At 39.1% G+C, this 15,615-nt stretch overlaps 1 protein-coding gene across 2 annotated transcripts in view; it reads left to right on the forward strand.

The window, feature by feature from the left end:
- Atg9 (autophagy-related protein 9) overlaps nucleotides 1-15,615 on the forward strand; it is a 702,067-nt gene that overhangs the window by 597,007 nt on the left and 89,445 nt on the right. For both annotated transcript variants that reach the window (XM_067149655.2, XM_067149654.2), the window contains exon 13: nucleotides 9,748-9,953. In XM_067149655.2, coding sequence (XP_067005756.1) covers nucleotides 9,748-9,953 — 206 coding nt within the window. The remainder of the gene's footprint in view (nucleotides 1-9,747; nucleotides 9,954-15,615) is intronic.

Here is a 15,615-nt window from a genome sequence, read left to right on the forward strand (position 1 = left end):
GTGGTCAATTATATCAAAAGCTTTTGTTAAGTCCAAGAAAATACCTAAACATGCACCCTTCCCATCTAGTGTGTCATATATCCGTTCAATAAAGTGCTAGTTGATCTATTTTTACGAAAGCCATTCTGGCAACCAGCTAATATATTATGCTTCTCTAAGAATGATAACAGTCTATCGTACATAATTCTTTCCAGTATTTTGGAGAATACAGAGGTGAGGCAGACAGGCCTATAGTTACCAGCATCTTCTTCACTACCCTTTTTATGTATCGGAACAACTTTGGTTACCTTGAATTTGTCTGGAAATTTACCAGTGGTTAGTGACAAATTTATCAAGTAACAGAGAGGCTTGATTATGTATTGGTAACAGCATTTAATAAGGTAGTTTGAATAACCATCTAAACCAGAAGACTTCTTTTTACCCATCTGTTTTATTACCTTATCTATCTCTTGCTCAGTCACAGGAGTAAGAAACATGGATGATACATTCCTGTGAACTGTATTCAAGTTTGTTCTTGTCACTGATGTTTGAAAATTTTCTGCTAACCTCAGAACTGCTTCTATAAAATAGTTACTAAATATTTCTGCAACTTCTTCTGGATCACTGATTTCTTTCCCTGCATTTGTAAGAGTAATATTATTTTTTAATGGAACTAGAGTACCTTTCTCCCTTTTTATAATGTTCCACATACATTTAGACCTGTTTTTAGAATTTTTAGCTCATTCTCATTATGCAATCTTTTGGCAGCCTTCAAAACTTCTTGATATATGTTCATATATTTCTTATAATAATCCTTCAATTCAGATGAGGTGTTACTCCCTTTCACACATTTGCTTAAAAACCTTAATCGTCTACTTGAATTTCTAATTCCTGTTGTAATCCACCCATTCCTATAATTCTTTACAATTACCCTTTTGACTGGTATTGCCACTTGATAATAATAATCAAACAAACCCAAAAACTCACTGAAGGCCTCACTAGTTGAGTTATTTCTATATACACTCTCCCAAGTTTCCTTGGCCAATAACTGGTTAAAATATGAAATATTTTCCTTGTTGCACATTCTAGTTTCCCTGTAAATTACATTGTTATTTTTTAAATTATGGTTTCCTATTACCCTAAAATTTAGATGCACAATTTGAGCAAAATGATCTGAAAAACCTGTATCTTAAACTTCTATTTCATAGTTCCACATTTCCTCATTCAATACGACTTGATCTACTGCTGACTTTGTATCCCCAGATATTCTAGTTGGTTGATTTAAAACTGCCTTTAGACCGTACAAGGAAAACAACATTTCTAGCCTTTGCTTATCTCGCCCACCATTATTCCCTAAAAAATCTACATTGAAGTCACCCATGATTATTACATTTTTGTTATGATTCTGTAGGTCATCTAAAATAATTTCAATATTATTATAAAAAGTTTCAACATTACTAGAAGGATTTCTATAAATGCATATAAGTATTAACTTATAATCCACTAGTTCAACAAAGCTAGCCTCGAAATGCTCCTCTACATTCAGATATTCAAATTTATCCAACTGCTTACATTTGATATTATTATTCACATATATACATGAACCTCCACATTTCATTTTCTTTCTACAAAACTTACTTGCCAGAGCATAACCTTCTAATACAAAATTTGAAATCTCATCCTCTATCAACCAATGTTCAGTTAAGCATAAAACATCATACCCTTGTAGGTTATCTGCCAACAGAACCTCCATACTTAGAATTTTATTTCTTAAAGATTGAACATTCTGGTGGAACAAATTTAGCTCTCCCTTTAGATTATAACTATTGCTACCTTTTACCGTAAAAAATCCTGCTCTAGTAATACTGGTCGTTTCCTTGTCCTACTTGACGTTCTTATTTCTGGTTGTTTAGCTTGCCCTCCTTCAGTTCGTCCTGATGGTGCTCCAACATCCAACTTCTCCAGTAACTCCTCTCCTCGTTCATCCAACTGACTGCTACTGACGATCTCAATGGTTTCCTCACAAGTTTTCCCTGAGTACTCAGTGCTTTCTGGTATTGCTGTCTCTGATGATTGTGGTAGAAGCACATTAATCCCTTTCAGCTGATTTTCTTCTCCTAGGCATCCTTCTTTAGTGGTAGCACTCACCTCAACTACTTCCTCAACTCTTCTTACTTTCATTACCTGCAAATATTCTGCAACTTTCTCATCTTTTTCGAACAGCAGTGGTATGGCATTAGTTGTGATAGTTGTTCCTGAAGTCTGTTGTATTTTCTTTCTTATCATATTACATAGCTGCTTTTTCCCTCTTCTGCTAAGATGCATGCCATGATTTGTGAAATATCCTCGATCCATATTGCTCATATCAATTATTTCTGTATTTTGAAAGCATTTGACAGTTTTCTGTAGCCGTCTGTTTGTATCATCAACTAACTTATTTACACAAGACCATTCAATTAAATCATGTCGATGTGGAATATTACATTGGTGGTCTTTAATTTGCAAAGTGCTCTAGAGAAAATAAATATATATATTGACCAGAGAAGCAATGATGAAAATAATTTAATTGAACCGCTGAATGAAGAAAATGCGATGTACAGATTAGCATAGACAATCATGTAATGAAGGAGAGAAAGAGAGAGCGGAAGAAATAGTTCCGGTTGTTGACACGCTCCCCTACATTACGTAACCGGCAGCATAGCAGCTCACCTCATAAGGTCATTGTCAGCAAGCAAAGAGCAAGAACAAGTTTGTTTGATTTAGATTAGTGCAATGTTATTTTAATTTGTGGATAAATTTGGTAATCAGCTAGAAACTGAAGTAAGTAAAATAAGATTCTCTAATCACTTGAGATGTCGTCCATTAATTTTCCTTTCCTTTCGTTGTCGTGTGCGGTATTTCCTTATCTTTATCTGTTTCCGTAAAATTATGATTGTACTCTTCCATGTGTTCGCCCATGTGTCTTACTCCATTCACGTGTTCCCTGTATCTCATCTCCAAACTCCTCCCTGATTGTCCAGTATATTTCTTTCCACAACTTTGGCACTTGATGCAATATACTCCTGATTTATTGAACCTACTGGACCTATTAACCTTATGCAAATTGAATAAAATTCTCTTATTATTGTCGTTTGTCTTAAACACAATATCACTGCCCTTTTTCCTTAAAAATCTTTTTTATTCCGTATGAGTATCTGTTGTGGAATGTTATTACTGCTACATTCTTCCTTTCTTTCTTTTTGTTTTCCAAAGTTGATCTCTATTTGTTAACTTGCTCTGTATTTCCATTTCTCTTCGCAATCTCATATATAGTATTCATCTCTTTTTTGAAAGCTTGTCTTTTTAAGGGCACTACTGATCATACTATAAAATGTTGCCTTCTTCTGCTGCCCTGGATGGTTCGAGTCCTTCCTAATAATAGTGCTAGTGGATGTTTCTTTTCGATAAACCTGGTACTCTAATTCCCCACCATTTCTCATTATTTTGACGTACTTCAGTGATCATCCTTCGTCTGACTCCATTGTAAATTTGATATCTTTGTCTATTTCGTTCACCCTTCTTAATACTTCTATGAGACCTATTTCTTTTTCTTCTATAATAATGAAAACGTCGCTCACCTATCTCAACCATTTGATTATTCCTTTAATTTTCTCAATTATTTTATTTGATTCCAAATACTCCATGTAAATATTCGCCAGAATAGCCGACGCCAGGGAACCCATAGCAACCCCTTCTCCTGGTTGTATGTTTTGTTGTTAAATCCAAAATAAACGTTATTTAATGTGTATGCTAACAACTTGATAAATTCTTCAATCTCTATTTTGCTTAAACCGCTATGTTCTGTTAAATTCCTTCTAACAATATTTATTGTTAAATTCCTTCTAACAATATTTATTGTTTGAGATAGGGATGTTGGAATACATGTCTTTAATATCGAAGCTATGAATTGTGTAATTTTCCTTCATTTCAGTATACCTCTTTCTATTATAGAAATCACGTGTGTTACTGACTATTTCCTCTATTGCGAATTTAAAATGCTTTCTTAAGAATACCTGTATAAATTTGGCTAACCCGTACGTTGGACTATTTCTATAGTTTACTACCGGTTTTATGGGAATTTCTTGCTTATGGATTTTCGGCAATGCTCTCATAGTGGGCATTCCTGAGTTGATATTGATTAGACTATTTGCATCCTTTGAGTCTAAAACAAATCTTACTTCTTTCAACATCTTTTTTAAAATTCTTTTGAACTACATTCATTGGATTTTTCTTAATTAAAGTGAACTTTTCATTCCTTAGAAACTCCTCTGTTTTATCAACATATTCTTGTTTATTCATGAGAACAATCGAATTACCTTTATCTGCTTTGGTTACTGTAATGTTGTTGCTTTCAATTTTCCCTTTCAATCCTATAATTTTCTTATTAATTATGATTGTTTCTTTATCTTTGTGCTCTATTAACTTACACAATATTTTTCCTACTTCATACCTTGTCGCTTCTTGCCCCTCAAATTCCACTGCGGATATGACCTGTTCTATCTCTGCTATTATCTCCACTACTTCCCTCTTATTATTATTATTATTATTATTATTATTATTATTATTATTATTATTATTATTATTATTATTATTATTATTATTATTAGCGTATTCTCCCAATAATGGAAGACGTTAAGCAAACAACTCAATCAAGCTTTCTTTGGGTTCTTCTTGTTCTTCCAATAGGCTTTCATTCTCTCTGAGAAGGCTTGTTTACGTTCTTCCGACCATTTCGGTCTGCACTGTTTTTGCTTTGGTTGCTCTGATGTAACTTCCCACTTGTTGATTTTGTGACTGAAGGTGTCTCTTTCTAAAATGTCTGTTGCACATATGTTTGCGTTTTTGAGGTCCTTTCGAAGTTCGTCCAGCCAAGGTGTTGAATTCTTAAGTGAGCTAACATAATTTAATATTCTTTTTGACAGTCGATTTTCTGTTAATCTTGTGAGGTGTCCAAAGAATTTCATTCGTCTTTTCTTAATGTCAATTTCAATGTTTGAAACTTTTTCTGTTGTTTTGATTGATTGTAGCCTGTAACCATCTTGGGTATATCTTGCTCCTAGGATTTTCCTGATGATCTTCCTCTCTTGCTTTTTTATTTCTTCTAATTCTTGTTTACTGTTAAGTGACAATGTTTCACTTGCGTAAAGGACTGTTGGTTTTATGACTGTGTTGTAATGCCGAATTTTTGTCTGTCTTGACATGCATTTTTTGTTGTAGATGTCTTGAACTAACCCTAATGCCTTCTTGACTTTTTGGAGACGGTTTTGGTGTGAGATCTTCTCAAGGCCTGTCGGTTCGATGAATTCTCCAAGGTATTTAAAGTACGAGACCCGGTCGATTTTACCGTATTTTGTTCTCAGGCTCGTGATATCTGTCTTTGAACAGAAGAATTTAGTTTTCTCAAATGAAATCTGTAGTCCCAATTTTTCTGCAGATTCCTTAAGTATCTCAAGCTGCTTGATGACAGTCTCCTCATCCTCTGTTAAAATCGCCAGATCGTCTGCAAATGCGAGGTATGATACGTAGAGGTTGTTTTTGGGAAAGCCCAATCGGATCGGTTTCCAAGATTCACGTTTCTTGAGTTCCTTCTCCCATTCTTCCATAACCTTGTCTAGGACGACGTTGAACAGACTAGGAGAGAGTCCATCACCTTGTCTCACACCTGTTTGAATGTCGAAGGGTTCTGAAATTTCTCCCATAAATTTCACTTTAGATTTTGTGCCCGTTAGTGTTTGTTTTATGAGTTCTAGTGTTTTGGGATCTAGTCCTCTCTCTTCTGGAATTTGGAATAGTGAGGGTCTGTCTACCGAATCATATGCCTTTTTGAAATCTACAAATGTGCATACTGTAGGCTTTTGTCTGAGGGCTCGTAGTTTAAGTATGGTTTTGAGGTTGAAAATTTGTTCTGGGCATGACCTGTTTGGTCTGAATCCTGCTTGAAATTCTGATAATTTGGGTTCTAATTGTTGTTGTGTTCTATGCAAGAGACAGGCTGATAGTATTTTGTATGTGACTGATACAAGTGAGATTCCTCTGTAATTGTTTACGTCTAACTTGCTGCCTTTTTTATGTAGTGGATGGATTAGAGCAATCTTCCAGTCATCCGGAAGCTTTTCGGTTTGCCAAATGTTTTGGATTATTTGTGTAATTTCTCTGAGTGAATTTGGGCCTAAATTTTTCAGAAGTTCAGCTACAATTCCGTCTTCCCCTGATGCTTTGTTGTCTTTAAGTTTCTTGATATGTGAATAAATTTCTTCTTGAGTTGGTGGTGACGAATTTTCCGGTATGATTTCTGGCTGTACTTTCGGGAATCTCTTTTTGGGTTCTGGACAATTTAAAAGCTGTGAAAAATATGTAGCTAATTCTTGGCAGTTTTCCTTATTTGTCAAGGCTAGTTTACCATCTTGCTTCCGAAAGCAAAGGTTCTGTGGGGAATATCCTTTAATTTGGTTCGCAAAGGTCTTGTAGAAATCGTGTGTGTTGTAATTTTTGAAGTTGTCTTCAATTGACTTCAGTTGGACATTGATGTATTTCCGTTTATTTTGTCTTATCATCTTGGATACATGCTTGCGAACTTCGAAGAATTTCTTCTGTGTTTCTTCTGATTTGTTACAATTGTAGTTTTGAAATGCCTTTTTCCTTTCTTCTAGTGCGGTCTCACATTCTTGATTCAACCAAGGATGTTTTGGTTTCTTGCGAAGAGGGATTAGGTCCTTCGCCGTTTCGATGATTTTAGTCTGGAAATTCTCCCAGCTCTCTGCAGGTCGTTTTTCCCATTCTTCTGAAATTTTGGAGTCCTTGATTTTGTGTAGATCAAATTTTGGAATCACCGATGTTTTCCTGTTGAATTTCCCTTTGGGTGTGAATTTAATTTTGATTCTGCTTAAATAATGATCCGAATCGATGTTAGCACCTCTGCGCACTTGCACATCATGAATTTCCTTTTGGTAATCATATGATATTGCCACATGATCAATCTGAAATTCTCCTAAATGATGGATGGGTGATCGCCAAGTTTTTTGCTTTTTGGGATTCTTCCGGAGTGATGTTGACATAATTTTGAGGTTATTTTGTTGGCATAACTCAATGAGGCGTGTGCCATTTTTATTGGTGAATCTGTGGGCTGGATAGTCTCCCACTGTCCTCCTGTATTTGTATTCCCTGCCAAGCTGTGCATTGAAATCACCGAGTAGAATTTTCACATCATTTTTAGGGATTTTGGCCATTTCTGTTTCAAGTTCTTCCCAGAATCTTTCTGTTTTTTCAGGCTTCTTTTTATTGTCTCCATTTGTTGGTGCATGTACATTAATAAAGGTGTATTTTTTGTTTGTATGCCTGATTCTTAAGGTCATAAGCCTATTGTTGATGGGTTTCACCTCTATTACTGCATCCAAAACTTTTTTGTCTACACAGAAGGCCATTCCTAACAATGCTTCTCCTTTACCAATTTTCTTGTTTGTTCCACTTTTGAAGATCCTATAATTATTGTAATCCATCGTTTCTGAATTGGTGAAGTGTGTTTCTTGTAGGGCCAGAATTTGGATTTTCTGCTTTGTAAGTTCTGTTGTGAGATTGTGCAGTTTTCCTGTTTGAATCAGTGTCTGGATGTTGAATGTGCCAATAAAAGTGTGAGTCTTTCGTGGAAGTTTATCAGAGCACTCCGACTTGCTCTCTCGTATTCGCCTAAGCTCCCCAGAATCTGAATGCTTGGTTGCCACTTTAGAGTGGGTGGATTGTCCACCTGGGGTAATTTTGTCTTTACTTGTACGAGTCATGTCTGCTTGTAAGCAATCTTCTAGCTTTCGCTAGTGGTGTAGAACCAGGGATTGTTAGTTCCTGGAGCATATTTACAGCCGCACCTCTGGTGATCAGACGCTGACCACTTGCCGCTTGCTACAAGTCAGACGCGAAGTGGATTTGATTCGGTTCTTCCGCCCTCTCTGCCATTGGGACATGTCCTCTTCTGCCGTCGAGGCCATTGACCATTTCTCTGTTTACCTCAGTTGATCCGCGGGTGCTTATTTGGCTAAGCCTTATTCACACCTGTCCTGCATATCTACAGGAGCTTCCCCTATCAGCCATATGGAACGCGCCGTGTTGGGGTTGAGGGTTCTCTTATGATTATTATTATTATTGCTGTAACAAATTTTCATCCAATTATGCTTAGGCTCTGTTTCTAATATTGCCATTTCTTCCGTGCTAAATTTTTAACTGGAGGAGAGAACTTAATTACATTACTATTCGATCTCCTCTTTCTGCCCCTTCAGTAATTTGAGTGTATCCTGCTGCTTTTTTCTTCTACACTATCTTCTATCTGATCGCATACCAAGCACGGAGTACAGTCCTGGTTCAAGAGGCTTTTCTTAATATATAAGATCTTAATTTTACATTGCAACCATATCTGATTCACTTTCAACTGAGTCACCCTCTCATGTCTTCGCAAAATGCCCCTCCTCTCTACCGACTTCAAATGTTTTGGAATTTATTTGCTAGACAATTCTTAAGAAATTTCTAGTCCTTAGATATTTTGCCTATTTTTACTTCTGTGTTTTTAAATTTATTCTTTAATTTTCTAGCCTGGCTGGCATGCTCAGAATTGGTTGTTTTAACCATGTTGGTCCGTATTGACTTATATTCAGTTTTTATAGAACACTTTCCTGCCTTGTCAGTACTTTTCATTTTTCATTATACATAATTACCGTACATGTTTTGAGAGTTAACTACTCTCTTCTTTATCGGTGCCAAAACTTCAAAACTTGATACATTTGTACAAATATAGTTATCAACAGAACAGTTACATATAAATCTTGAAATTGTTAAAATACCGTATTTCTTTGTGTTTCAACTTTTACTTACTTAATATATAATTTATTACAAACTTAAAAATAGAAAATTTCAAATCATAAAATGAATAAAACCTGTTAAATTAGTCATTATGTAATAAATTTTAAAATCTGCTCTGCTCTTGGAACTTACGCCCTTATTTGCCTTGTGCTTGTACTTGTCTATTTCTAATTGGTCATGTACCCTCAGCTGGTTATGGTATATTGTCCTGTGAGTGATCTACCACTAGTTTTACTTACCTGGTAAATTTTATGATGTGCCCCCTTGAGGGAATTTTGAAAATTTTCGATTTTTCTAGGGACCCTGGGGTCATCAGCTTCTCCCGTACCAAGTTTCAAATTTCTGAGATTTCTGGAAGTGCCTCATTAATTCACGTCTTTTTTCATTTTTAAATATTTATATATACATCGCTCTAGACCAACTTGCTTTTATATGATACAGATGTTGATTCCCATAGGGAATCTGAAATATTTGTTCTGAATGAGTAAATTTATAATACGAAAACAAATGGTCTGTTATTGGTATTGCTTTTATATATATAGATGAATACCAGCATTACCACTTTATACTAGCAATATGATGAAAACAGCTCAACTTCACAAAGATGCAGTTTAGTAGACGGGCAGTGGTAAAAAATGTGTACCAGTGACAAATGAAAGCAGTGACAAAGCTCTTAAGTAGTTCTCCAAAACACCAACAGATGGCAGCTGGGCTTTATGGAGCCGGCACGTGAGTGGTACCGTAGTTGTACCAAGATCTCTAACACCAATACGTGTTTTTAAAAAGTGGTACCAGTAACCTATAAAGATTTAAGGTGAATAATCAAGGTTCTGCAATACTAAGGAGAGAATCATACAGATAATTTGACTGCACATATATTTACAGTTCAGCAGCCTTGTCACCAGCATCTTGAGGGGAAATACCCTTGGAACTGTGGACTTGACACTGGGAGCGGGCTTCCACCCGGTGTTTGGTGTGAGCGGAGAACAGGCGGCGATGGCAGAGTCCAGCAGTGGAATGCCTCCAGCGATCAGAGGGGGCCTAAGTCGAGCAGAAGGTCCTATCTTCAATGATAGAGGCTTGTTATATAGGTAAGTGTGGTCAGTAATTTTCATTGCACATTTAGAATGGCTTGAATTGGTCAGTAATTCTCATTGCACCATCAGAATGGCCTAAGTGTTGTCAGTTCAGCTACCATCCTATGTTTCTTTCCCATTGTCGAACTTAACAACTAGTGGTACATTGTTAAGTGCAGCAGCACTAACTAATGGTACAGAAGGGGGTGTGGACGTCTGGGGTTGTAAGCCCCAAGGTCAGGCCTTTAGCATTGCATTCTATGTTAGACAGTGGCAAAAAGCTGAATGAATTTTTCTTTTTTACTTAGTGACAAAGCCATTGGTCTGGATTGGTTAGTTCCAGTTAGTGACAAAGCCATTGGTTAGTTCCAGCTAGTGACAAAGCCATTGGTTAGTTCCGGGTAGTGACAAAGCCATTGGTCTGAATTGGTTAGTTCCAGCTAGTGACAAAGCCACTGGTGTGGATTGGTTACTTCCTGGTACTGACAAAGCCATAGATCTGGATTGGTTAGTTCCAGGTACTGACAAAGCCATTGGTCTGGATTGGTTAGTTCCAGGTACTGACAAAGCCATTGGTCTGGATTGGTTAGTTCCAGGTACTGAAAAAGCCATAGATCTGGATTGGTTAGTTCCAGCTAGTGACAAAGCCATAGATGTGGATTGGTTAGTTCCAGGTACTGACAAAGCCATTGGTCTGGATTGGTTAGTTCCAGCTAATGACAAAGCCATAGATCTGGATTGGTTAGTTCCAGGTACTGACAAAGCCATTGGTCTGGATTGGTTAGTTCCAGGTACTGACAAAGCCATTGGTTAGTTCCAGCTAGTGACAAAACCATTGGTCTGGATTGGTTAGTTCCCAGTACTGACAAAGCCATTGGTCTGGATTGGTTAGTTCCAGGTACTGACAAAGCCATTGGTCTGGATTGGTTAGTTCCAGGTACTGACAAAGCCATAGATCTGAATTGGTTAGTTCCAGGTACTGACAAAGCCATAGATCTGGATTGGTTAGTTCCAGGTACTGACAAAGCCATTGGTCTGGATTGGTTAGTTCCAGCTAGTGACAAAGCCATTGGTCTGAATTGGTTAGTTCCAGCTAATGACAAAGCCACTGGTGTGGATTGGTTACTTCCTGGTACTGATAAAGCCATAGATCTGGATTGGTTAGTTCCAGGTACTGACAAAGCCATTGGTCTGGATTGGTTAGTTCCAGCTAATGACAAAGCCATTGGTCTGGATTGGTTAGTTCCAGGTACTGACAAAGCCATAGATCTGGATTGGTTAGTTCCAGCTAGTGACAAAGCCATAGATCTGGATTGGTTAGTTCCAGCTAATGACAAAGCCATTGGTCTGGATTGGTTAGTTCCAGGTACTGACAAAGCCATAGATCTGGATTGGTTAGTTCCAGGTACTGACAAAGCCATTGGTCTGGATTGGTTAGTTCCAGGTACTGACAAAGCCATTGGTCTGGATTGGTTAGTTCCAGGTACTGACAAAGCCATTGGTTAGTTCCAGCTAGTGACAAAGCCATTGGTCTGGATTGGTTAGTTCCCAGTACTGACAAAGCCATTGGTCTGGATTGGTTAGTTCCAGGTACTGACAAAGCCATTGGTCTGGATTGGTTAGTTCCAGGTACTGACAAAGCCATAGATCTGGATTGGTTAGTTCCAGCTAGTGACAAAGCCATTGGTCTGAATTGGTTAGTTCCAGCTAATGACAAAGCCACTGGTGTGGATTGGTTACTTCCTGGTACTGATAAAGCCATAGATCTGGATTGGTTAGTTCCAGGTACTGACAAAGCCATTGGTCTGGATTGGTTAGTTCCAGCTAATGACAAAGCCATTGGTCTGGATTGGTTAGTTCCAGGTACTGACAAAGCCATAGATCTGGATTGGTTAGTTCCAGGTACTGACAAAGCCATTGGTCTGGATTGGTTAGTTCCAGGTACTGACAAAGCCATTGGTTAGTTCCAGCTAGTGACAAAGCCATTGGTCTGGATTGGTTAGTTCCCAGTACTGACAAAGCCATTGGTCTGGATTGGTTAGTTCCAGGTACTGACAAAGCCATTGGTCTGGATTGGTTAGTTCCAGGTATTGACAAAGCCATTGGTCTGGATTGGTTAGTTCCAGGTACTGACAAAGCCATAGATCTGGATTGGTTAGTTCCAGGTACTGACAAAGCCATTGGTCTGGATTGGTTAGTTCCAGGTACTGACAAAGCCATAGATCTGGATTGGTTAGTTCCAGGTACTGACAAAGCCATTGGTCTGGATTGGTTAGTTCCAGGTACTGACAAAGCCATTGGTCTGGATTGGTTAGTTCCAGGTACTGACAAAGCCATAGATCTGGATTGGTTAGTTCCAGGTACTGACAAAGCCATAGATCTGGATTGGTTAGTTCCAGGTACTGACAAAGCCATTGGTCTGGATTGGTTAGTTCCAGCTAGTGACAAAGCCATTGGTGTGAATTGGTTAGTTCCAGCTAATGACAAAGCCACTGGTGTGGATTGGTTACTTCCTGGTACTGATAAAGCCATAGATCTGGATTGGTTAGTTCCAGATACTGACAAAGCCATTGGTCTGGATTGGTTAGTTCCAGCTAATGACAAAGCCATTGGTCTGGATTGGTTAGTTCCAGGTACTGACAAAGTCATAAGTCTGGATTGGTTAGTTCCAGGTACTGACAAAGTCATAAGTCCGGATTGGTTAGTTCCAGGTACTGACAAAGCCATTGGTTAGTTCCAGCTAATGACAAAGCCATTGGTCTGGATTGGTTAGTTCCAGGTACTGACAAAGCCATAGATCTGGATTGGTTAGTTCCAGGTACTGACAAAGCCATAGATCTGGATTGGTTAGTTCCAGGTACTGACAAAGCCATTGGTCTGGATTGGTTAGTTCCAGCTAGTGACAAAGCCATTGGTCTGAATTGGTTAGTTCCAGCTAATGACAAAGCCACTGGTGTGGATTGGTTACTTCCTGGTACTGATAAAGCCATTGATCTGGATTGGTTAGTTCCAGGTACTGACAAAGCCATTGGTCTGGATTGGTTAGTTCCAGCTAATGACAAAGCCATTGGTCTGGATTGGTTAGTTCCAGGTACTGACAAAGTCATAAGTCTGGATTGGTTAGTTCCAGGTACTGATAAAGCCATAGATCTGGATTGGTTAGTTCCAGGTACTGACAAAGCCATTGGTCTGGATTGGTTAGTTCCAGGTACTGACAAAGCCATTGGTCTGGATTGGTTAGTTCCAGGTACTGACAAAGCCATTGGTCTGGATTGGTTAGTTCCAGGTACTGACAAAGCCATTGGTTAGTTCTTCCAGCTAGTGACAAAGCCATTGGTCTGGATTGGTTAGTTCCCAGTACTGACAAAGCCATTGGTCTGGATTGGTTAGTTCCAGGTACTGACAAAGCCATTGGTCTGGATTGGTTAGTTCCAGCTAATGACAAAGCCATAGATCTGGATTGGTTAGTTCCAGGTACTGACAAAGCCATTGGTCTGGATTGGTTAGTTCCAGGTACTGACAAAGCCATTGGTCTGGATTGGTTAGTTCCAGCTAATGACAAAGCCATAGATCTGGATTGGTTAGTTCCAGGTACTGACAAAGCCATAGATCTGGATTGGTTAGTTCCAGCTAATGACAAAGCCATAGATCTGGATTGGTTAGTTCCAGGTACTGACAAAGCCATTGGTCTGGATTGGTTAGTTCCAGGTACTGACAAAGTCATAAGTCTGGATTGGTTAGTTCCAGGTACTGACAAAGCCATTGGTCTGGATTGGTTAGTTCCAGGTACTGACAAAGCCATTGGTCTGGATTGGTTAGTTCCAGGTACTGACAAAGCCATTGGTCTGGATTGGTTAGTTCCAGGTACTGACAAAGCCATTGGTCTGGATTGGTTAGTTCTAGGTACTGACAGAGCCATTTGTTAGTTCCAGCTAGTGACAAAGCCATTGGTCTGGATTGGTTAGTTCCCAGTACTGACAAAGCCATTGGTCTGGATTGGTTAGTTCCAGGTACTGACAAAGCCATTGGTCTGGATTGGTTAGTTCCAGGTACTGACAAAGCCATTGGTCTGGATTGGTTAGTTCCAGGTACTGACAAAGCCATAGATCTGGATTGGTTAGTTCCAGGTACGGACAAAGCCATTGGTCTGGATTGGTTAGTTCCAGGTACTGACATAGCCATTGGTCTGGATTGGTTACTTCCTGGTACTGACAAAGCCATTGGTGTGGATTGGTTAGTTCTGGCTAGTGACAAAGCCATTGGTACAGATTGGTTAGTTCCAGCTAGTGACAAAGCCATTGGTTAGTTTCAGCTAGTGACAAAGCCATTGGTTAGTTCCAGCTAATGACAAAGCCATTGGTTAGTTCCAGCTAGTGACAAAGCCATTGGTCTGCTTTGGTTAGTTCCAGCTAGTGACAAAGCCATTGGTCTGCTTTGGTTAGTTCCAGCTAATGACAAAGCCATTGGTTAGTTCCAGCTAGTGACAAAGCCATTGGTTAGTTCCAGCTAGTGACAAAGCCATTGGTTAGTTCCAGCTAGTGACAAAGCCATTGGTCTGCTTTGGTTAGTTCCAGCTAGTGACAAAGCCATTGGTCTGGATTGGTTAGTTCCAGCTAGTGACAAAGCCATTGGTTAGTTCCAGCTAGTGACAAAGCCATTGGTTAGTTCCAGCTAGTGACAAAGCCATTGGTTAGTTCCAGCTAGTGACAAAGCCATTGGTTAGTTCCAGCTAGTGACAAAGCCATTGGTCTGGATTGGTTAGTTCCAGCTAGTGACAAAGCCATTGGTCTGGATTGGTTAGTTCCAGCTAGTGACAAAGCCATTGATTAGTTCCAGCTAGTGACAAAGCCATTGGTCTGGATTGGTTAGTTCCAGCTAGTGACAAAGCCATTGATTAGTTCCAGCTAATGACAAAGCCATTGGTCTGGATTGGTTAGTTCCAGCTAGTGACAAAGCCATTGGTTAGTTCCAGCTAGTGACAAAGCCATTGGTTAGTTCCAGCTAGTGACAAAGCCATTGGTTAGTTCCAGCTAGTGACAAAGCCATTGATTAGTTCCAGCTAGTGTCAAAGCCATTGGTCTGCTTTGGTTAGTTCCAGCTAGTGACAAAGCCATTGGTCTGGATTGGTTAGTTCCAGCTAGTGACAAAGCCATTGGTTAGTTCCAGCTAGTGACAAAGCCATTGGTTAGTTCCAGCTAGTGACAAAGCCATTGGTTAGTTCCAGCTAGTGACAAAGCCATTGATTAGTTCCAGCTAGTGACAAAGCCATTGGTCTGCTTTGGTTAGTTCCAACTAGTGACAAAGCCATTGGTCTGGATTGGTTAGTTCCAGCTAGTGACAAAGCCATTGGTTAGTTCCAGCTAGTGACAAAGCCATTGGTTAGTTCCAGCTAGTGACAAAGCCATTGGTTAGTTCCAGCTAGTGACAAAGCCATTGGTTAGTTCCAGCTAGTGACAAAGCCATTGGTCTGGATTGGTTAGTTCCAGCTAGTGACAAAGCCATTGGTTAGTTCCAGCTAGTGACAAAGCCATTGGTTAGTTCCAGCTAGTGACAAAGCCATTGATTAGTTCCAGCTAGTGACAAAGCCATTGGTCTGCTTTGGTTAGTTCCAGCTAGTGACAAAGCCATTGGTCTGGATTGGTTAGTTCCAGCTAGTGACAAAGCCATTGGTTAGTTC

Source organism: Anabrus simplex, chromosome 6 (assembly GCF_040414725.1).
Source record: "Anabrus simplex isolate iqAnaSimp1 chromosome 6, ASM4041472v1, whole genome shotgun sequence".
Lineage (NCBI taxonomy): Eukaryota > Metazoa > Arthropoda > Insecta > Orthoptera > Tettigoniidae > Anabrus > Anabrus simplex.